The sequence below is a fragment of the Pelophylax lessonae genome, assembly GCF_965119305.1.
Source record: "Pelophylax lessonae genome assembly, chromosome: 1".
NCBI lineage: Eukaryota > Metazoa > Chordata > Amphibia > Anura > Ranidae > Pelophylax > Pelophylax lessonae.
Window position 1 is genome coordinate 345,505,050 of NC_138768.1, and position 24,176 is coordinate 345,529,225.

The 24,176-nt window shown below is 43.9% G+C and overlaps 1 protein-coding gene across 1 annotated transcript in view; it reads right to left on the reverse strand.

The window, feature by feature from the left end:
• ERCC6L2 (ERCC excision repair 6 like 2) overlaps positions 1–24,176 on the reverse strand; it is a gene marked incomplete at its 5' end in the record, with an annotated part of 326,876 nt that overhangs the window by 134,301 nt on the left and 168,399 nt on the right. Inside the window, one exon of the mRNA XM_082244915.1 lies at positions 6,655–7,609. Within this exon, the coding sequence (XP_082101041.1) occupies positions 6,655–7,609 (955 nt within the window). The remainder of the gene's footprint in view (positions 1–6,654; positions 7,610–24,176) is intronic.

Consider the following 24,176-nt stretch of genomic DNA (forward strand, 5'->3'; position numbering starts at 1 on the left):
AATTGATTGAAAAATCTCAGGGTGTAAGGACCATTCCCCCCGGAAACATCAGTTGATGACTCAAAAAGTCTGCCTGCCAGCTCTCTATTCCTGGAATAAAAACTGCTGTCAGGCTCGGCACAAACTTCTCTGCCCAAGACAGAAAGAAATCCACCTCTTTCTGGGCTGACTGACTTATTGTGGCTCCTTGATGGTTGATGTAAGCCACAACCGTGACACTGTAAGATTGTATCCTGACAGGATGACCCCGAAGCCTGGATGTCCAGAATTTCAAAGCCCAACTGACTGCTCTGATTTCCAAAACATTGGGTAGAGAAAGGAAGACCTTTCTCTACCCAAGACCATTTACCTTGGACGGTGGCTTCCTCCAGGACCGCTCCCCAGCCGGAGAGACTGGCATCTGTAGTCACTAATTTTCAGGTCACTGGAAGAAAGGATTTCCCTTTCTCCAGATTTCTGGTCAACAACCACCAATTTAGACTCTTGATACCAGAGACATGGACCGGTCAGGAGACTGAACCTTTCTGGTCCAGGTGGAGAGAATGTTGTTCTGTAAGGGTCTGGCATGGAATTGAGCATTAGGAATTTCCTCGACTGCGGACACCCCAATACCTTTGTGCAGAGATGTACAGAAGGATATCTCAGCCTTACTACGGACCGAACCTGATCCTTCAGGTCTGTGACCTTTCTTGCCGGCATGATATTCCAGACGCTGGACCTGCTGTAATGCTGACTTTACCAAGTTCAGTATCCAACCCAGACGTTCTAGGAACTGCACTGTCTGGTGGACATTCTGGATTAGAGCCAAAGTTGATCGGTCTATTAGTAATAGATCGTCCAGATATCCTATTATAGATATCCCTCGGGACCTTAGAACAGCCAATACTGGAGCTAGGATTTTTGTGAAAACTCTTGGGAGCTAGGACTAACCCGAAGGGCAGGGCCACAAATTGAAAATGACGGTTCTCTATTGCAAAGCGTAGAAACCTTTGATGAGTCTGAAATATAGGCACATGAAGATATGCATCCTTGATGTCTATGAACGCTAGAAATTCCTCTCCCTGCAGGGAGGCTACGACTTAACGAATTGACTCCATACGAAAGTATGAATGTTCAGTAACTGGTTTAAAGCTTTGAGATCCAGAATAGGTCTCACATCCCCGTTTGGTTTGGGGACTACGAACAGGTTTGAGTAAAACCCCTTGAACTTTTCGTCCTCTGGAACCTCCATTATCACTTTTTGAGCCTTCAGCAGGTTCAATGCAAGAAAGAGGGACCATCTTATTAGGGGGTCTGTCGGCATACCTGGCCTTATAAACTGGGGATAGTGGAACACCCAAAATTAAGGTTTGTACCCCTGTGAAATGGTGGAGATAACCCAGTTGTCTTGGATCAATTCCACCCAAATCTTTGAGAACTGCCGCAGCCTTCCCCTACCCACGTCAGTGGGGGCGCCCCTTCACAGAGAGGGCTTAGGGGAAGACTTGGCTGATTTCTGGGCCCAGGGCTTTTTTTGACCCTGCCCTGAAGGCTTGGTTCCAGATAAAGACGGTTGAGGCCATCGCCACTGTCTGGAAGTAGAAGTGCTGGTAGTATGAGTGCTGGGGATTTTGAAAGAAGGACACTTTCTCTTCCTTTTCACAGGTAGCAACATACTCTCCCCCCCCACCCCCCCAAGATTTTTTGGATATACTTATCTAGATCATCACCAAAAAGGCGTTCCCCCTGAAAAGGGAAGCCAGCCATTAACTTTTTACATGGTAATTCCGCAGACTATTTCTTTACCAAAGGATTCTGCGCATATGCAGTGATATCAAAGCAAATCATGACATTTCCCTTATGGAGTCCGTAAGAGTATGCAAAACACAGTGCGAGGTAGATCTGACAGATCTTCCATAGACTCTCCTTGAGAAGAAACTGTCTTGGACACTCGCTTTATATGATCTTTTAAAGACCGACAAACTCCAATGACCGCTACTGCTGGTTGTATCGCAGAACCTGCAACCGCGAAGGAGGCTTTCAATAAAGATTCCAATTTTTTTATCTGCTGGATCTTTAAAAAACTTTTGTTAACCTTAGAAATGGAACCATTCACAGTGCATATATTCCATTTTCTTAGTAAACTTTTCCTCCATAGGATACATTAATGAAAACCTTTTAGGAGGAACAAAAATCCTATCACAATGGTCCCAATCTTTATACATTTCTTGAGCGGATCCATGGGAAACGTCCGAGGACTATAAGTAGGGCGCAATGAGCCTAGAAAGGAAAAAGAGACTTCAGCTGTCTCTAGGGGAGGAAATTTGTATCCAGACAGGACTATTTCAGTAAGAGACTGAGTAAACAATCTTTGGGCCTGAGAGGTAGATAGAGACTCCTCTGACCCTGACTCCCCAGAAGTGGAAACCTCAGCATGACCTTCCAAAGGGTCACCATCAGCTCATTCTTCCACATCCTCTGCCCAATCCTAAACTGACTCAGGAGGTGGCTCAGCTGAGGGAGATCTATCACGTTTCTTCCCTTGAGATGCTGAAATGATACCTGCAGTCCTACCCTCAAGGCTGGCCAATGCCACAGCCAAATTGTCCTTAGTGACATAGGTTGCGGCAGAAGTACTAGGAGTAGTTTTTATGCCTGACAACCATAATGGCTCAGATTGGCAAGATGCCTCTGGTTCTTGAGGAGGAGTAGACACAGTAAAAACACGGCTAGGACATTCCTAGATAATGCACTTTCATATATTAGCAGCATATAGTAACAGGGCTGGTTTAAGACGGGAGTCCAAAGGGAAGGTGAAATTGATAGGTAAAACTGGGTTTCTGTCTTACAGTAAAATCCTTTACTCTGATGTTCATTGACAGACACAGCTCCATATCTTCTTTGACCTGTGGGTTATGCAGCTCTTCCTAGGACTGAGACACTAGGTGGAAAAAGGGTTAACAAAAGCTAACAAAACGTAACTACGCCTATGGGTCAGTCCCAGGAGGTATACTCCCACTTCCTGTTCTAGGATCTCATTTTTGTAACAAGCAGTGTCAGAAGAATACATAACCCAACTCGGACAGAGGGGTGGATGCTGTGTTTGTCAATGAACATCAGAAAAAAGGATTTTACGGTAAGAGAAAAATCCAGTTTTCTCTTTTGTTCATTGACAGACACAGCTCCATATCTTCTTTGAGGTGTGGGAAGAACACAGCAATAAATATACTTCCCAAAGGCTAAACGTAGACAACCAGGTAAAACAGGAGCACAACCAGGAACTGGAGCTCACCTGACAAAAAAGTACACCCTCAAAGAGGACTAATTCGCTCCAACAGCGGCCTGCAAACCCTTGCAGCCAAAAGGAGGCATCCGCAGACATCCACCTTATAAAATTTGGTGAAAATGTGTGCGGACGACCAGGTGGCCGCCTTGCAAACCTACACCACTGACACCTGATGGCGGAAGTCCCAAAAGGCACTTAGCGCCCATGTAAAATGCGCCATAACAGGGAAAGGAGGATCCTGACCCTTAATGGAATAGGTCTGCACCACCGCCTGCCTATCCATCTGGAAATGGTTGTAGCAGATGCGGCCAGCCGCTAACAGGGACCACTGTTCTGTGGTCAGATGAATCAAAATTTGAAGTTCTTTTAGGAAAACTGGGATGTCATGTCATCCAAACTAAAGAGGACAAGGACAACCCAAGTTGTTATCAGCATCTCTAATGGTATGGGGTTGCATGAGTGATGTGGCATGGGCAGTTTCCACATCTGGAAAGGCAGCATCAATGCTGAAAGGTATATCCAAGTTCTACAACGACATATGCTCCAATCCAGATGTTGTCTCTTTCAGGGAAGACCTTGCATTTTCCAAAATGACAATGCCAAACCACATACTGCATCAATTACAAGATCATGGCTGCGTAGAAGAAGGATCCGGGTACAGAAATGGCAGCTTGCAGTCCAGATCTTTCACCCATAGAAAACATTTAGCGCATCATAAAGAGGAAAACGCGACAAAGAAGACCTAAGACAGTTGAGCAACTAGAAGCCTGTATTAGACAAGAATGGGACAACATTCCTATTCCTAAACTTGAGAAACTTGTTTCCTCAGTCCACAGACGTTTGCAGACTGTTATAAAAAGAAGAGGGGTAAACATGGCCTTGTCCCAACTTTTTTGAGATGTGTGGATGCAATGAAATTTAAAATTAACTTAATTTCCCTTAAAATGATACATTTGCTCAGTTTAAACATTTGATATGACATGTATGTTTTATTCTGAATAAAATATTGAAATGTGAAACTTCCACATCATTGCATTCTGTTTTTATTCACAATTTTTACAGTATCCCAACTTTTTTGGAATCGGGTTTGTAAATACAAACCAGAAACGACTTTAGGAAGGAGCGTCTGGCAGAGCCGAAGCACCACTTTATCTCCATCTATACAAGGTAAAAGATGCCACGACCAGAGATCCCAGCAAAGAGCTAGGTCCTTACTCCTGACTAGGCAGAAAAAAACTGAGATCCTAGAGCAGGAAGTGGGAGTATACCTCCTGGGACTGCCCCACAGGCGTAGTTAAGCTTTGTTAACTTTTGTTAACTCCTTTTTCTGCCTAGTGTCCTACTCCTAGGGAGAGCAGCATAACCCACGGCACCCGGACAGCCATGTTGATGGGGACAAGGGCCTCTTCCTGACAACCCTGAGTGGTGGTTGTAGGGGTCTGCGGTCAGGGGGCTTATCAGAATCTGGACAACCCTGTAACAAGGGTGCCCCTCCAGATGCAGTGTAGTGTAAATAATAACAAGAGACGGTTTTGAGAAGTCCTTTATTAAAAATCTTCCTCCAATATTCTGCCTCCGATCTTCTCCCTCTGGTCTTCTTCCTCCGATCTTCTCCTCTGCCAACCCAGTCCTCCTCAGACGAAAGTCTCCTGTGATTATGGCGGCTCCGCTCTTTGCGGATTCTTATATAGCTGTGGGGTGCGGCCACCCAGTGATGTCACCCAGAGACCCCTTGTGTCATCACACATCGTCAGGGGACTACACAACACACAAGGGGGCGCGGTATCCAGGTGATGTCACTCGGTGATCACACCCCATGGCTATATAAGGAGCTGCAAAGAGCAGAGCTGGCATAATCACGGGAGACATAGTTGGAGGAGGACCGGGTTGGCAGCGGAGAAGACCAGAGGGAGAAGATCCGAGGAAGAAGACCAGAGGGAGAAGACCAGAGGGAGAAGATCGGAGGAAGAAGATCGGAGGAAGAAAATCGGAGGCAGAAGTTTGGAGGAAGATTTTTAATAAAGGACTTCTCAAAACTGTCTCTTGTCATTATTTACACTACACTGCCTTTTTTGGTGTGAATGGGTAGGGGTACAATGTACCCCATACCATTCACATGGGGGGGGGCGGAATCTGGGGGGCCCCTTCGTTACAGGGGATATCAAGATTCCGATAAGCCCCTTGGCCGCAGACCCCTACAACCACCGCTCAGGGTTGTCAGGAAGAGGCACTTGTCCCCATCTACATGGGAACAAGGTGCTTTGGGGTGTGGGGGTGCAGAACCCCCCTGCCCCAAAGCACCCATCCCCTCATATTGAGGGCATGTGGCCTGGTATGGTCCAGGAGGGGGTGGGGGCCGATCGCTTGTCCCCTCCCTTTTCATGACCTGCAGTGCTGCATGCTGGGATAAGGGTCTTGTATGGATTTTGGGGGGGACCCCACACCATTTTTTAATAGAGTTTCCCCTCAAAATCCATACCAGACCAGAAGGTCTGGTATGGAACCTGGGGGGGACCCCAGTGCCGTTTTTTTTTCCATTTTGGCGTGGAGTTCCCCTTCAAGATCCTCAGAGCGCAAGTTGCACCACAAGTTGGGTCATCATGATCCGACTTGGATGCGACTTCCATTCAAATCAATAAGCTCCCATAGGGAACCATTGATTTTCACATAAAAAAATAAATAAAAGTATGACGCGGCTTAGCGCTGTATAAGATATGTTTAGCAGCCTTTAGCAGGGCCAGACGTTTTTACAGCTGTTACGCTGGTCCTCAGAACGCACTTGACCTGGGGTTTTTTTGCATCTTGAAAACGCCTATGCCACTTACAGCTTCAAAACATCTGTTTGTGCATGAGGCCATAAAATGACATAGAGGGGCGTTTTTAAACTGCCAAAAAAAAAAAAAACCTCTGACACTCCTAAAAGTAGCTGCAAAAACGCCCTGTGTGCATTAAACCAGCTCTGAGCAGAGAAGGGCTCTGCACTGTTACATGAATCGTGGAAATGCTGGATTAAGATCATTGGGGGGGGGGGGGGGGGGGAGGTTGAATCTAGATTGCGATTTTCTAACAAATCATTTTGCAGCTCTAATATATAAGATCATAAAGTATGTGCTAGTATGATCAGGCAGCTAATATATATAAGATCAGAAGTATATTGTATATGTCCAGGCAGCCAACATACTTAAGACCAAGAAGTATAATTGGTCAGTATGTGAAGGCAGCTAATACATAGAGGATTCTGAAGAATTTTTAGGCAACTATATAAGAACAAGATGTATAATATGCATGTGTTTTCAGGCAGCTAATATATACACAAGACAATGAAGTGTAATGTATCAGTTTTTTTTTTTTTTACAGATAGCCTATGTATAAAACTATAAAGCACTTACCTAAAATTCCGTCCAAAGACCCCCGAATTTCCTTTGGACTGACGGGTCTAATAACAGCATCACTGTCATCCTTACTTGTTCTGGAGTATTTTCTGTGAACAACTGATTTAAATCTTTTTGTTGATCTGTTTGAGTTTGAATTGTACATTGTGGTTTTGCTTATCTGCTCAGGATAATGAGGACCCATTTTGCTGTCATGAAGGTCATCATCCTCAGATGAAGAAAAAGCTTCTATTACCTGTGAATCATTCTTTACATCATATTTGCTGGAATATGACGTGCCTTTTTGTTTTGAAAAGCTAGGTATAGATGGTATTGCTATGTCATCAGACTCATCACTAATATAGTCACTGCTAGAGTTTGCTAGGTTCCTTGATTTCTTCTTTGGAGTGTCACATTCAAAATCTGAACCCAATGATTCATCAGATTGTGGCATGGCTCTTTCATTTGAGGAAGATTTTATGGATAAATCGCTTTTATTGGCTTGTGTGGGAAAAACAATATCGCTTTCATCTGAGCTGCCGTTAGTCTCAATGACATGTTCTAAAATCTGCCCTTTGTCTTTCACCACTGGCTCTGCCTCTTCATCAGATGATATATTTAAGCCCAAACAACCAATTTCTCTTTTTTTTCCAGTAACTTCTGAGATGTTTGGGAACTTGCAAGCTTTATAAGCATTGTTGCTTTTTATTTTAGAATACTTGACTTCACCTGGAGGACTTTCAGAGAGGTCACATTTCTCGCCTCTATTACCAAGTGCTCCTTCAAGCAATCTTGAAAAACCACATTGCTGTAAGGTAAGCTGTTTACCACGGTCTGCACCTGCAGAGATATTACTTTTTTTCCTTGAATCATCATTTATTTCAGCATCACTATCACTACTGAAATCAAAGCCCTCCTTCAGAAACGGATAATCAGATTTACGATTCTTCTCATCTTTCTCTATATCTTCATCCTGAAAGGAGAAAAGTCAATACATATGATTGAAAACTCAAACATATTTAACAAAATAAGTCTAAAACATGGATTCAATCCACTTCAATATGTCTATGCCAAAGTAACAGTGTCCATGCTGTCAGACCCTTTGTGAAGAAATAGATATATTTTCATCATATACATTTTGGAAACATGGAACTAAATGAGCCCCAGAGACAAAGGGTCAATCTCAAGTTGCAAAGTCATGTCAGTTTTTCAACCTAAGACATTCTGTATTTGCAAAGGAAGTGTATACACGTCCCATGATAAGAACAATGAATGTGTACATTTTCGCCCACCTTGAGCCTAAAAAAAATCTAAAAAAATTTTCAAATAAGACTTGTGTAATAAGCCTTAAAACCAGTAAACATCAACTAACCTTCCAAGGCTAAATACAAATCTCCAAACAGAATGTAAAGATAACCCCAGGTCTATGTTTACAAAACTGAAGGACTTCCAACATGTATCTGTACACAGACGAAGAGAAGAGTCAAGATACTCTGGCCAGTCTAAAACTTGAAACCCTGTCTATAATATTTCACCAACTGAAAGCCAGCAGGAGAAAGTTGTACATGTATCTCCTGAATGTGAAGAGAAAACAGACATAGAGAAATACATAAATCAAGACCTCATGTAAAATATGTGGACACTTTACAAAGTATAACTTATTAGGAATATTAGCATGGTTATTGGTGTGCAACCTCTACAGTCCATAATATGCTAAGATGGAACTATGGAGTTTATTCAACTATCGATGAGAATATTCTAATGAGAACCGCACCATTTCCCCATATATAAGAGTATATAATGATGTGACTATGACCTCAAATATCATATCCCCTAAAATGGGTTCAGTCAAAATCTTATCGTCTGCTGGTGTAGTAATAATCTCATTATGTATTAATCTGATTAAAATCATCATAAATGTAAAGTAATTTAGGTAAACAAATGATTGTGTTTAGATACACACACACACACACACACACACACACACACAAATATTACCAAAAGAAATGGGACGCCTGACTTTACACACAAATTAAGTTTAATGGCATCCCAGTCTTAGCCCGCAGGGTTCAATATTGAGTTGGCCCACCCTTTGCAGCTATAACAGCTTCAACTCTTCTGGGAAGACTGTCTATGGTAATGTTTACCATTCTTACAGAAGCACATTTGTGAGGTCAGGCACTGATGTTGCATGAGAAGGCCTGGCTTGCAGTCTGTGCTCTAATGCATCTCAAAGGCGTTCTATCGGGTTGAGATGCAAGCTAGTCAGGTTCCTCCACCCCAAACTTGCTCATCCATGTCTTTATACAGGGTTCATACACATTTTCACCAATGAAATTCCATGACTTTTCCATGACTTTTCCATGACTTCACGTAAATATTCATGACCTAATGTTTCATGAAATGTCTATGTATACGTGTTAAATAAGAAGAAAATCTATGTCACACCCAGCATGTGTCACACCCAGCACACCCAAAATGCAGCACAGTAATCTTTTAAGGCCCAAGCGACAGTCATAAGGTGCAGGCGGACTGGTATGGATGGCACAGACAGTGAGATGCACAAAATGCAGCACAGTAATCTTTTAAGGCCCAAGCGACAGTCATGAGGTGCAGGCGGACTGGTATGGATGGCACAGACAGTGAGATGCACAAAATGCATCACAGTAATCTTTTAAGGCCCAAGCGACAGTCATGAGGTGCAGGCGGACTGGTATGGATGGCACAGACAGTGAGATGCACAAAATGCAGCACAGCAATCTTTTAGGCCCAAGCGACAGTCATGAGGTGCAGGCAGACTGGTATGGATGGCACAGACAGTCAGATGCACAAAATGCAGCACAGCAATCTTTTAGGCCCAAGCGACAGTCATAAGGTGCAGGCGGACTGGTATGGATGGCACAGACAGTCAGATGCACAAAATGCAGCACAGCAATCTTTTAGGCCCAAGCAACAGTCATGAGGTGCAGGCAGACTGGTATGGATGGCACAGATCTGATGGTGCACTAATGCGGCACTTACTTTTGGGAGAAAGAACAGTGGTGCTCCTGCTTGCCCAAATAAAACTGTTCAGGTGGCAGTGAGTCATGAAGGTGCAGCTGGAAAAAATGTGGCGCTTACTATTCTTAGGCCGAACCTAACAGTCCCATGAGGCAGAAAAGAGTTCTCACAGAAACTAAGGCGACTCAGGATTGGATGCTTAATTATTTATTTACATTTATTTTTAACATTCCCGTAGGACTGGTACAGTAGGTGCTCGCAGTTTGCCCTACGGTCGGTCACTGGCCAGCAGCAGCCGAGGAAATGATCGTGCACCAATGACAGGCAGCGGGGAGGGCCGGGCCGCGGTTTGCCTGTATGTGACTGGCCAGCAGCAGCAAACCAATCACAGGCAGCGGAAGCGTCACTGGAGAGCGGGCCGGCCGCATGAACGTGATGACGCGGTGAAACGGTTACCGCCCCCTTCCGCGTCATCATCACGTTCATGCGGCCCGCCCTCCAGTGACGCTTCCGCCGCCTGTGATTGGTTTGCTGCTGCTGGCCAGTCACATCCAGGCAAACCGCGGCCCGGCCCTCCCCGCTGCCAGCGATTGGTGCTTGGTGTATGATCTACTCCTCGGCTGCTGCGGACCCGGAAATGTGCACAAGCATAAAATAAAATAATTATACATTAATTTGCAATAAAAAAGTTTTAAGCATCCGCTCCCCCCCGCTCCTCCCCAGATTTCCATGACTTTTCCAAAACATTTGTAAAATCGTACTTTTCCATGACCTTTCCAGGCCTGGAAAGTGTCATCTCAGAATTCCATAACTTTTCCAGGTTTTTAATGACCGTACGAACCCTGTTTATAGACCTTGCTTTGTGCACTGGTCCAAATCATTTTGGTGGAGGGGGGATTATGGTGCAGGGTTGTTTTTAAGGGGTTGGGCTTGGCCCCCTAGTTCCAGTGAAGGGAACACTGAAGGGGTCAGCATACCGAGAGATTTTGGACAATTTTATGCTCCCAACTTTTTGGAAACAGATTGGGGATGGCCCCTTCCTGTTGCAACATGACTGCACACCAGTGCACAAAGAAAGCAAGGATCAGAGCTCTTAGAGGATTTGTGCACCCTTGCACAAGGCAAGACACTGGCTGTTTTAAAGGACTAGGGGTTTCAGTGCATAGACCATCCACCCTATTCACCACATCTTGCTCTGTCCAACTAGTACCTATTTCCAGACTTAAAAAAGACAATGAAAGGAAAGACACTATCAATGGATGCAGAGATCATAGCAGCAACAGAGCAGTTTGTCTCAGGGCATAGCAAACATTTTTTCTGGAAGAGTTAAAGAAATTGGGAGAGTTTCCTGGCTATAACTCATTTCCTTTTTGGTCAGGACAAGAACTTTTCAGCCCCCACTTGTATACCCAAGAAGCAACATTTTCTTCAGGGAAACTCCCTAATACTCATACCTGCAAGACTGCTATCATAGCTGTAAGTTAACATTTAACCATAGCACTCTTCTTTTGGTGACAACGTTTTAAACTATAAAATGCTTTCCAGTAGAAAACAAAATGATAGCTAGCTAGAAGCGGGTTACAAAATGTATTGCAGTTTTTTTTTTTTTGAAAAGGGTTGTCATGAGGGGCATGAAGCTGTAACCCCTAAGCACCTCATAAGCAAGTCTTTTTTTATTTATCCAGTGAGCTGAACAAAAAAAAGAAAGACTTGATTGCCCCTCCACACACTCTACATGGATGGGAGAATCCTCCTTGCTGTGTCTTTGCATTCTAACAGCCAGGAGACTTCCCTGCCATCAGAATACACTGATCAGCACTGCTGGTTTTAGCCTTCAGCGCTGATCAGGTGGGGAAAATCAAACAGGCTGGTTGTACAGAAGTCAGATGGTCCTTGCTGAACCACCTAAATTTCAATCCATGTATGGCTGGCTTTAATGCGATAAAGGTGTTTTGCAAAACTGTACACATCATGGTCACAAATGTATCTGCTTCCATGCACATGGAAGTAGAGTGGTCAACAGAAGTGCCAAAACTGTGTTTAAAGAATTTTTTGATAATGCTCTTTACATCTTTCTTTCCTTATGTCACCAGTTTTGCAAAGGTTGAAGCAACTAGGTAACAGTCACTTTAGTAAGGTGAAAACAAAAACTGGTTCATTTTAAACTGCAACACAAATATGAGATTGCAGAGCAGATGAGGATATCCCCCCAAAAATGGATAGTCTCAAACTTGGCTCGTAATCTCTTATCTTTGATACAGTTGCTCTCTGTACCTTCTTAATACAGTCTATACTGGCTGGACAGTTACAGAGCTCTAACTAGCTGGCAAAAAAGGCTCAAATAGTATCTCATTCTTTTAGTTTCAAGGCAGGACAATATGGAAAGGTTCATGCATATACTTCCAACTCAACCAGTCACTCACCACAACGTTTTTGTTAAGGACAGTCACAACTTGTTTCTTCCAGGCCAGACACTCTGACTCTAGCAGACAGCATTTTCAGGAATACCTGCCAGGAGGGGGGGGACCCTGCTTCTTTCCAATTCCTAGGCCCTAAGTCCAGAAGAGTAACCAATTGCAAGTAGGTATGTGTTAAGGCAGATGGTGGAACAAAAAGTCCCACAGGAATTTTTAGGGTATAGGCCAGCCAAAGTAGGTAAAGTAAAAGTAGTAGACAGTATGTAAAAATTCAACAATTTTTATTCAAAATTACACATGGGTAAAAGAGTGGGGGATAGCCCCACCCAAATGTTAAAACAAAATAGACACAATGTCAAACATAAGAAAATATGCTCGTGGTCTAGAACATATAGTTGGTCTCATATAGTAGGAGATCAAACTAACCATAGTTCATATAGACATCCCTTGTTTCGAAATCTGAGATATGTCTGAGGGATGTCTATATGAACTACAATTAGTTTGATCTCCTACTATATGAGACCAATTATATGTTCTAAACCACAAGCATATTTTCTTATGTTTGGCATTGTGTCTATTTTGTTTTAACATTTGGGTGGGGCTATCCCCCACTCTTTTACCCATGTGTAATTTAGAATAAAAATTGTTAAATTTTTATATACGGTCTACTCCTTTTACTTTACCTACTTCTTTGGCTGGCCTATGCCCTAAAAATCCCAGTGGGACTTTTTGTGCTTTTTGCAAAGTCCAGAAGAGAGGATAGACCTTTTAAAGTGAAATCTTCACAGAGAAAAAGGCCATGAGGAAAGAGGCAGAACCAGAAGTGTACCAAATATTTAACAGGTCCCCCAGCATGCATCACCAGGACACCCAAGGCTGCAGATTGGCTGTCTTTAAAAATACTTAACATGTCATTAAACATTCTTAACCACTTGCCGACCGCCGCACGACTATCTACGTTGGCGGTAAGCCCCTCACAGGCAAACTGACGTAGGTCTATGTCGCTTGCTTGTGAGGGTCTAGGGAGCGAGCGCGCGCCCCCGGAGGCGCGCTCCCGCTCCCGCGTGGTCACGGACCCCCCCGCGCGTGTGACCAGCGGACCCGATGTCCGCCGGCCACTCTGCGATCGGCGGGGGAGAGGGAGAAAGTCAGGCGGCTTGTGTAAACAAGCTGCCTGTCATTCTCCCCTGTGTATGAGAGATGATCATACGGTTCTACTATGTAGAACCGTTGATCACCGTTCATACAGCTGAAGCCACAGCCAATCACAGTAGAAAGCACACCCCTAGGGACACACACAGCCCCTCCCTCTCAAATAAAGTTAACCCCTTCACTACCAGTGTATTTTTACAGTAACAGTGCATATATATAGCACTGATTACTGTAGAAATGTCACTGGTAACCCCAAAAGTGTCAAAAATGTCAGTCAAGGGTCCGATCTGTCCGCCGCAATGTCGCAGTACCGCAAAAAAAATCGCCGCCATTACGCGTTAAAAAAAAAAAACAACAAAAATTACAAAAATCTTTCCCTTTGTTAGTAAACGCGATAACTTTTGCGCAAACCAATCAAAATACGCTTTTTGCGATTTTTTTTACCAAACATAGGTAGCATAAAACAAATTGGCCGAAAATGTTAAAAAATTTTGATTTTTACATTTTTTTGGGGGGGAATTTCATATAAAAAAATGTGAAAAATAATGCTATTTTTGCAAAATTTACGCTCTTTTTTTGTTTATAGCGCATGATCAAAAACCACCAAAAGAAAGCTCTGTTTGTGGGAAAAAAGGACGCCAAATTCGTTTAGGTACAGCGTCGCACGACCACGCAATTGTCCGTTAAAGTCACGCAGTGCCGAATCGCAAAATACCCCCTGGTCGTTTAGCAGCCAAATCCTCCGGGGCTTAAGTGGTTAAAAGATCATGATCACTCTCCAGCACACCCTGCTGGAACTTGCTAAGAAAAAGTGGCATAAAAAATACACTCTATGCTTGGAGATCACCCGTGCTGAGGTACAGATAGCAAGGCTGGAGCTCAATGATACTTACAGAATCACCAAAAATACTAAAAGGATTTTATCAAAAATACAATATCCCTATACCAGCAGGATGGATTTGGTAGGCGTGTTTCACACGAATTCCACGTGCTTCTTTACTGCGTCTGTCAATGAACTTCAGAGAAAAGGATTTTACGGTAAGTAAAAAATCCAGTTTTCTCTCTCGTTTATTGACAGACGGAGCTTTATATCTTCTTGACCATTGGGACGTCCCAAAGCAGTATTAGCATGAGGGGTTGGAAGAACAAACCCAAAAAAGAACGTAATTTCCCAAGGCTAAACAAAGCCAGCCAGGTAACATGGAGCCCAAACAGGAACAACTGGAGCTCACCCAGAAAAAAACATACACCCTCAAAGAGAAAAAAGTTCTCTTTTAAACAGCAGCCTGCAAAACCTTGCCAAAAGAGGCATCCAAAGCTGCCAACATATCTACTTTGTAGAATTTTGTAAACGTGTGCACAGACGACCAAGCTACTGCCTTGCAAACTTGCATCACTGACGACTGATGGTGAAAAGCCCAAGAGGCACTCAGTGCTCTAGTAGAACACGCCTTCACAGGGAAAGGAGGAACCGGACCCTTAAAATAATAAGCCTGAACCACTGTCTGCCTGATCCATCTGCATATGGTCGCAGCAGATCTTTTTCGAGGTCCTTCGATAAGGACAAAGAGAGAGTCTGATTTCCTGAAAGATTCAGTAGCCGCCAGGTAAACTCTAATAGCCCGAACCACATCCAAGGAATGCAAAGCAATTTAGGACAGAGGAAAGACAGCTCAATGTCTTCATTCAAATGAAAATCAGAAACCACCTTAGGAAGAAACGACTGATTAGGTTGAAGTACCACTTTATCTCTGTGAACCACCAGATAAGGTGAACTGCAAGACAACGCTGCCAATTCACACACCCTGCAGGCAGAAGTGATAGCCACCAAAAAAAAAAGACAACCTTCTGAGATAATTTAAGCAGGGGATTCTCCCTAATGTTTTTGAAGAACCAATAACACCAAATTCAGATCCCATGGAGGTAATGGGGATCGCCTCGGAGGCGCCATATGATGCACCCCCTGAATAAAAATGCGAATCAGGGCATGCATAGCTAAAGGACGTTAGAAAAACACAGCCAAAGCCGACACTTGGCCTTTGATAGTGCCCAAAGCCAAACGCTGTTTAACCATCTTTTGAAGAAAAGTCAAAACCCTAGCTACCGAACACAAGTGAGGGTGCACTTTCAACGATTCACACCATGAAATAGTGTAGGAATCACAGAGTCAGAAAGACTTCTATCCTTCAATACCTGGCTTTCAACAGCCACGCCATTAAAGCCAGCAACTGTAAAGATCGGCCCTTGAGACAGCAGATCTTCCCTGGAGGAGGTGAAACACCTCCGGGTGCAGGGACCACTCCCCCGATCCAACACCTGATGACTCAGGTAATCCGCCTGCCAGTTGTCCACCCCTGGGATGTGCACAGCAGAAAGAGCTGGGACAAACTTCTCTGCCCAATCCAGAATTTCGGCCACCTCAGGGGCCACCAAGACACTCTTGGTGCCCCCTTGATGATTGATGTACGCCACAGCCATGGCATTGACCGATTAAATACGGACCAGGATACCTTGCAGATGAGCCGTTCAATGACTCAGACAAAGCTTTAACCCCCCTGAGCTCCAAGATATTTATCGGCAGCTTGGACTCTTCCACCGTCCAGGACCCCTGGGCACAGAGTTTCCCTAGCACCTCTTACCAACCTGACAGGCTGGCATCCGTGGTTACCACCGTCCAATACAACGGTAGGAAGGACTTACCTTGGCGAAGGTGCTGATGAGTGAAGCCACCACAGAAGAGCAGACTTTGTGTTGCAACTCAACCGAATCAAAGTATCCAAGGATTTTGGATCCTTGTTCTATTTTACGAGAATCTCCTTTTGTAAGGGTCTCGTGTTGAACTGAGCAAACAGAACTGCCTGGAAGGTTGATACCATCAGACCCAAAGCCCGCATGCAAGTCCGCAGAGAGGTCAGATTGTTTGCTAACAACAACAACTGGATTACCTCCTGCAATTTTTGCAATTTGTCGGGGGGAAGAAGTACCCTCGCCAAAGCGGAGTACAGAGTCAGGCCCAGATAATCCAGTCTCATTGAAGGTATCAGGGCAGATTTTTTTAAATTGATGTTCCAACCAAACTCTTGCAGTGTTTGGACAGTGATAGTCAAGTCCTCCAACAGGGCTGAGTGAGAGTATGCCCTCAATAGGAAACCGTCCAGGTACACATATGCCTCTGAATCTGAAGATACTACAGAGAGAGGCGAGCTGCGACCCGGAAGATTCTGCAATCGCACTGAGGGGGTCTGTAGATGAAATTTTGTCCTGGGACTCCATTTACACAAAATTTAAAAAGATGTAGCGTCACTTTAAAAAAGTTGAAAAAAAAGTGATCGCACCGCTACGCTGGCGGTACAGCAAGTCCCAGCCTAACACAGTCTGTTAGCAGTGTGTATGAGGAAACCCACAAGAGACCCCAAAAAACGTTACCAAACCGATCAGCAGGCTTGCAGGCACGATCTGTACAGCAGAAGGAACAATCTGACACAGGAAGTGAAAGCACGAAAAATATATTCACCCCCTAAAGGTAGGAACCTGTTATGGGACGGGAGGGGGGAACAGCTGAGGGGGGGGCCTGGTATACCCGAGAGGCCAGGGGAACCGAGAGATACCCGAGGGTCTGACTATTCCATGGAGGGGGCCCACATCCACCCCGAGACCACCAGAGAACTAGGGGGACACGTACTTACCATACCACAAAATCAGTTGGGCGCCACTTCGAACAAACTACCTCCCACCCGGGATGGGGGTGCTGCCAGCCAAGGGGTACGCTGCGACTCAGGGCGTTCCAGGCCGTTCGCGACCCAGCGAGATGGTCCACTCGCGGGCTCGTCCCCGTCCAGTGGGGCTCTGTCGTGGCGAGGCCTAGTGCTGGACTATAACCTGCTCACAATGGCCAGGCTGGGAGACCTTAAGGATCTAAAATATCCAGGCCGAACCCCAGCCGGCTGTTGCTTGTAGTTCTCCAGGAACTCTACTTAAAGAATAAATTACAAAAAAGGTTACCAAAAAATAACAGCTAAGACTGAAGTCCCAGCAGGGAAGAAGGTCATACTACAGAGCTTCTTCCATTCTTTGGAACTCTCTACCCCAATCTGTCCGACAGTCCCCTAATTTATCCATCTTTAGACGATCCTTGAAAACCCTTCTCTTTAACCACTTTACCACTAGAGCATTTTGCTGTCTTACGTCTGGGCCACTTTTTGCGATTCGGCGCTGTGCGAATTTAACTGACAATTGCGCGGTCATGCGACACCGTACCCAAACAAAATTTACGTCCTTTTTTTCCCACAAACAGAGCTTTCTTTTGGTGGTATTTGATCACCTGTGCGATTTTTACTTTTTGCGCTATAAACAAAAAAAGAGCGTATATTTTGAAAAAATAACAATATTTTTAACATTTTTTTATATGAAATTCCCCCCAAAAAAGATGTAAAAACCAATTTTTTTTTAAATTTTTGGCCAATTTGTTTTCTGCTACCCATGTTTGGTAAAAAAATCGCAATAAGCGTATTTTGATTGGTTTGCGCAAAAGTTATTGCGTTTACTAACAAAGGGAAAGATTTATGTCATTTTTGGTGTTTTTTTTTTTAACGAGTAATGGCGGCGATCTGCGATTTTTTTTTGCGGGACTGCGACATTGCGGCGGACAGATCAGACCCTTAACTGACATTTTTTACACTTTTGGGGGTACCAGTGACATTACTGCAGTAATCAGTGCTATAAATATGCACTGTTACTGTAAAAATTACACTGGCAGGGAAGGGGTTAATTTTATTGGAGAGGGAGGGGTTAATGTATGCCTGGTGCTTACTGACGTGTGGGGGGGAGGTGACTGTGTGAGACAGGGACAGATTGGATGTCCAGCTATGCTGAACACTCCGATCTGTCACTCCCTGTCACTGAGGAGATCCGCCCGCTCTGTTTACACAGGCGGGCGGATCTCCAAACTGGATTCCCCCGACGATCAGGGCAGAGCAGCGGCGATCGCCGCTGCTCCTCCCCTGGCCCAACTCCCGCTGTGAATGAAAACAGCGGGAGCGAGCCTCCGGCGGCGCGCGAGCGCCGCCTACAGGGGGAGGAGTCTGGCGACGTAGGTCTACGTCGTCAGACGATAACGAGCCACTTTGCCGCAGTAGTACTACGGTACTCAGCGGTAAAGTGGTTAAAGAAGCCTATCCGGCTACTAACTAATACACTGTTTCACTTTCTTCATCAGCTCATCCCCCACAGCTATTACCTTTTGTATTAATTGACCCTCCCTTTTAGATTGTAAGCTCTAACGAGCAGGGCCCTCTGATTCCTCTTGTTCCAAATTGTATTGTAACTGTAATGTCTGCCTTCATTTTGTTAAGCGCTGCGCAAACTGTTAGCGCTATATAAATCCTGTATAAAAATAATAATACTCCTAAACTAGGCAGAAACAAACTGAGGGCTGTAGCAGAGTGTGTGGGGTTATGCCTGCAGGGACATCCCCATAGGCATGGTGAAAGCTTTTTCCTGCCTAGTGTTCTATTCCTGAAGGGAGGAGCATAACCCCAATGGTCAAGAAGATATGAAGCTGCGTCTGTCAATGAACAATAGAGAAAGTATACTTGTGCTTACATAGGCAAACCAAAGAAAAAAAAAAAAAAAAACAGTATCTTCAGGTCCATCTTACATACCACACATGTCTAGGTTATAGACATAAATGTGGAATAATTATTATCTATGTAATAACCACATGACTTCTAGCTAGCTACAATTTATTACTGAATAAAGAAATAAACATATAGGCAATGTTAACAGGTAGAAAACATAGTTTATATCTAATTCCTGGACGCGGAAACAATTTTAATCTAATGGAATCTGTATGCTACTTTGTTTTTATCCTGAAATTAAACAAAAAGAAATCATCACCTTTGTCTTAATGGGTTTAGTGCATAAGTAATGTGTCAACGTACATGTACCTAGAAACAACCACATCTACAAGCAGAAACTAGCTTATATGCAAAAAGATATACAAATTGTTGCTTCTGAGCATAAAGGGCTTTTCATCCAATCAAGGTCCCTGGCAAGTAGTTTGATTTATAGCATGGAATAATTCATTCTGCATGTGCTCTTCCAACTTTTCAAGTTATATGACTTTTCAAACTAAACAACATGCAAGGGCCAAAACACTACATAATCAAGTTATTTGTAAGAAAAACATACAGCAGGGGTGGGCCAAAGCGTCAATGACTTCTAAGCCAGACATCATACTGATAAGTAATTAACAGGCACATTTTATAATGTTTTAAACAGTGAAGAGTTTGGTGACTGCTTGGATCGGAGGCACTTGTAGTAAAGTGGAAGGCATGCTAGCAGCAATATGCTTCAGGTCACTCAGCTCTCGAAGCAGTTAAAACAAAGTACCATTCTTTCTAAGCATGAGAGACATATACAAAACATATTCCCTGAAGAATAATGTACCAAGCACAGCACTAGAGTAAAGTTTATGTGGGTTTAACACAGCGTGTAATCTCCTATGAGGAATTACATCACTAAAACTCATTATAAACTTTACAATCTAGGAACAACAGGCAGTTACAAAGGTTCTTTGATTCTCACCTTTATTTTATTTTTTTGGAGTGGACCTTTTGTGTGCTAAAATAATAAATGCATTTGAAAGCAATAATGTTATTTATAAAAAAGAATAACATGACTGAGTCATGAGTATGTTAATGCGAGTTAACAGGCCCAGTGAAACTGCTAAAGTCAGTTTTGAGTAAGGAAAAGAGCCAGTATACAACAATAAGTGTGGGAAACTGCCCTGCTATAACATCATTGTTTCAGTGCATTCAGAAAGTATTCACAGTGCTTCACTTTTTCCACATTTTGTTATGTTACAGCCATATTCCAAAATTGATTAAATTCATTATTTTCCTCAAAATTCTGCAAACACCACCCCATAATGACAACGTGAAAGAAGTTTGTTTGAAATCTTTGCAAATGTATTAAAAATAAAAAAATAAAAATGTACATAAGTATTCACAGCCTTTGCCATGACATTTAAAATTGAGCTCAAGTGCATCCTGTTTCCACTGATCACACCTGAGATGTTTCTACAAATTGATTGAGTCCACCTGTGGTAAATTCAGCTGATTGGATATGATTTGGAGAGGCACACACCCTTCAATATAAGCTCCCACAGTTAACAATGCATGTCAGAGCACAAACCAAGCCATGAAGTCCAAGGAATTGCCTATAGACCTCCAAGACAGGATTGTATTGAGGCACAGATCTGGGGAAGGGTACAGAAATTTGAAGGTCCCAATTAGCACAGTGGCCTCCATCATCCATAATTGAATCGGTTTGCGAACCACCAGGACTCTTCCTAGAGCTAAACTAAGCGATCAGGGAGAAGGGCCTTAGTCAGAGAGGTGACCAAGAACTCAGTGGTCACTCTGACAGAGCTCCAGCATTTCTCAGTGGAGAGAGAACATTCCAGAAGAACTACGATCTCTGCGTCACTCCACCAATCAGGCCTGTATGGTAGAGTGGCCAAACGGAAGCACATGACAGCCCACCTGGATTTTGCCAAAAGACACCTGAAGGACTCTCAGACCATAAAGAAACAAAATTCTCTGGTCTGATGAAACAAAGATTGAATTCTCTGGCCTGAATGGCAAGCTTCATGTCTGGAATAAACCAAACACTGCTCATCACCTGGCCAATACCATCCCTACAGTGAAGCATGGTGGTGGCAGCATCATTCTGTAGGGATGTTTTTCAGCCACAGGAACTGGGAGACTAGTCAGGATTGAGGAAAGGATAAATGCAGCAATGTACAGAGACATCCTTGATGAAAATCTGCTCCAAAGCGCTCTGGACCTCAGACTGGGGCGAAGCCTTATCTTCCAGCAGGACAACGGCCCTAAGCACACAGCCAAGATAACAAAGGAGTGGCTACGGGACAACTCTGTGAATGTCCTTGAGTGGCCCAGCCAGAGACCAGACTTGAACCCGATTAAACACCTCTGGAGAGATCTGAAAATCCTGATCCTGCAAAGGAAAATGGGAGAAACTGCCTAAAAATAGGTGTGCCAAACTTGTGACATCATACTCAAAAAGTCTGGCGGTTGTAATTGGTGCCAAAGGTACTTCAACAAAGTTTTAAGCAAGGCTGTGAATACGTATACACATGTGATTGTTTTAATTTTCTATTTTTTAATAAATTTGCACATATTTCAAAACAAACCGCTTTCACATTGTCATTGTGAGGTATTGTTTGTTGAATCTTGAGGAAAATTATGAATTTAGTTCATTTTGGAATAAGGCTGTAACATACCAAAATGTAGAAAAAATGAAGCACTGTGAATACTTTCTGGATGCACTCTATACTAGCATTTAACACAGTACATATCTAAAATTAAAATGTGTAAAACAGAAAAGAAAAACTTTTTAAAATTTTAATTTATTTACTTTAAGAGTCCACTCACACAGCAAAACACAAATAAACATGGCTAAATCAAGCAAGTGAAGCATTAGGATCATAGAGGTAAAAAAATAAGTGTTTAGTCACAAGGCCACCTTGTCCTTGTGCAACTCAAAAATGGGCTGTTTACAAGACAGAGCAGCCACTTCTGATTCCCTTCCTGCAGTGGTAAGGAAAACCACCTTACTAGTAAGATTCGACAAGTTAACCTCCCAGATCAGTTCAAAAGATGGCTTTGAAGAACCAAAAGTTATAGGGCGACACCGGCATCCAATGAAGTAGAATAATGTGAGTAACCCCTTGCACAAAGGCATACACTAGATAGTGAGAAGCTAGGGGACCCTGGATTAGAATGGTTGAGGTTGAGACCTCCCCTTTAGAATACTCAAGGCTAGAGGTGTGTCCAGTGCAGCATAGACAGGTAAACTGCTTACAACTCCAGGAAACTAATTGAGAATGGATACTCCATGCAGTCTAGATTCCTTGAGTTGTGGTGGTCCCTGATGCCCCACCTCAGCCTGTTAGGTTTACATCTGTGGTGAAGATGGTCTAAGTCAGCAGGAAGAAGGACCTGACTTGTTCAAGAACCGGGCTGGAAATCACCTAAGCCAGAGAATTTTAGGTTCTGGCTGACAGACGTATGGGTTAGTTGATCTGTTCCAGGATGACAGAATATTTTATTGTAGAGGTCTGAAATGCCATTGAGCATATGACACTGCTTTGAAGTCACCATGATCCCCAGAACCCTTATGGGCTCCCTCACCAAGGGGTTCTTAGTCGTCTTGAGGTTCGGAGCCTGTGCCCGAAGGGCGAGAACCCTCACCTGAGGCAGCAACATCCTGTTCTGGGGTGTGTCAAGAATCAGACACAGATAATCCAGTTCTAGAACTGACTTTTGGAGTCAGAGTCCACCCAAATTTCTGCAAGACCAGAATCTCTCCTTTGGATTTCTCCAACAATACCCCTGCTGCCCATTCTTGCAGAAGGAAGTTTTCCAGGTAGACCTGGATGTGGATCCCATGGGAACACAATAAGGCCTGCACCAGACCTTTGTGAAGACTTGGAGAGCTGTAGCCAGACCAAAAGGGAGAGCCACAAACTGATAATAATGATATTTCCCAACTGACAGTCCCTTCTGGCTTGGAAACCGGGGGCCGTGAGACAAGGGATCAGGATGAGAGGATGCAGAGGGCCGTATAAATTAGGCACAGAATAAATTAGAGTCAGGAAGTGAGTTTAACGTTAAATTGGGCAGAGTATAATTCCTAATCTAGGATTATCCCCATAAATTAGTGGGTATGGTAATGTGACTCGGCGCACATCATGTGACATGTATGCGTTCCTTGAGCATCCGTTCAAGAGCGAATACTGCTGCACGAAATGTGAGCAGGTTGCTTCCTTGAAAGTCCAGGTCCGGAATACAGGGAAGAAGCTGGCAACACTGCGAAGCATCGCCAACCTAAAAGCTAGTTTGAACCGTACCCATTAGGTGCTGGCAGGGACCAGCACAGAAGCGGGTGGAAATTTAGGGGTGCAGGTACAAGAGCAGAGAAGTTAGGTGACAGTTAGGCTGGGTAGAGGATAAAGTGTTAGGGAGGCCAGTCCTCCTGGCACATCCCAATAAGTACACCCTGCTGCATGATCTTTGGGAAACCAGTAAAGGAGGGCATTGCTGGAGCAGAGTGACTCCCCTAGCTGTCAGGGGAACAACTCCTCCAGTGAGGATGGGGGCATGGCCAGACAGATTCTGGTGGTACAGGACTCAATTATTAGAAGGACAGATAGGGACTGATAGGAGGGTTTTAGGTTCCTGGAGAACTGGACTGACTTCGGTTACCAGCTCTTTAACGGCGACGTACTGCACCTAAATGGGGAGGGTGCAGCTCTGTTGGGAGAGAAGATGGCCAGAAGGTTAGAGGGACTTTTAAACAAGGTGTTGGGGGAGAAGAACCATGGTGACTAGAATACCTAAATACAAGGTAAATAAGTTGGCAAATCCCACTTGCAGCCTAAAAACAACTAACAAGGAACTATGCGACTGGACAAAATTAAGAGACATGTACACAAAAGCTAGAAGTCTAGCTAACAAAATGGGAGAACTGGAGCTGCTAATTTACTAGGAGTTTGATTTTGTGGGAATTTTAGAAACTTGGTTTGACAGCTCACATGACTGGCTGGCAACCGTACAGGGGTATTCCCTATATTGTAGGAACAGGGAGGGTAGGAAAGAGGGAGGATATGCCTGTACATCAAGAATGATTTGCAAGTGAAGGAGAGGGACAACATTACTTATGGTGCAAGAGAGGAAGTGGAATCCTTGTGGTTGAAACTAATGGGAAAGTAATAGTGGGCGTATGATACAGGCCCCCTAAACTGAGGGATGAGGAGGAGTCTGACCTCCTATCACAGTTAGGAATGTAACCAAGGCAGGGCAATGTTATTATAATGGGGGATTTTATTTATCCAGAAAGTGACTGGGCGGAAGGAACTACCCATTAATCTAAGGCCCATCATTTCCT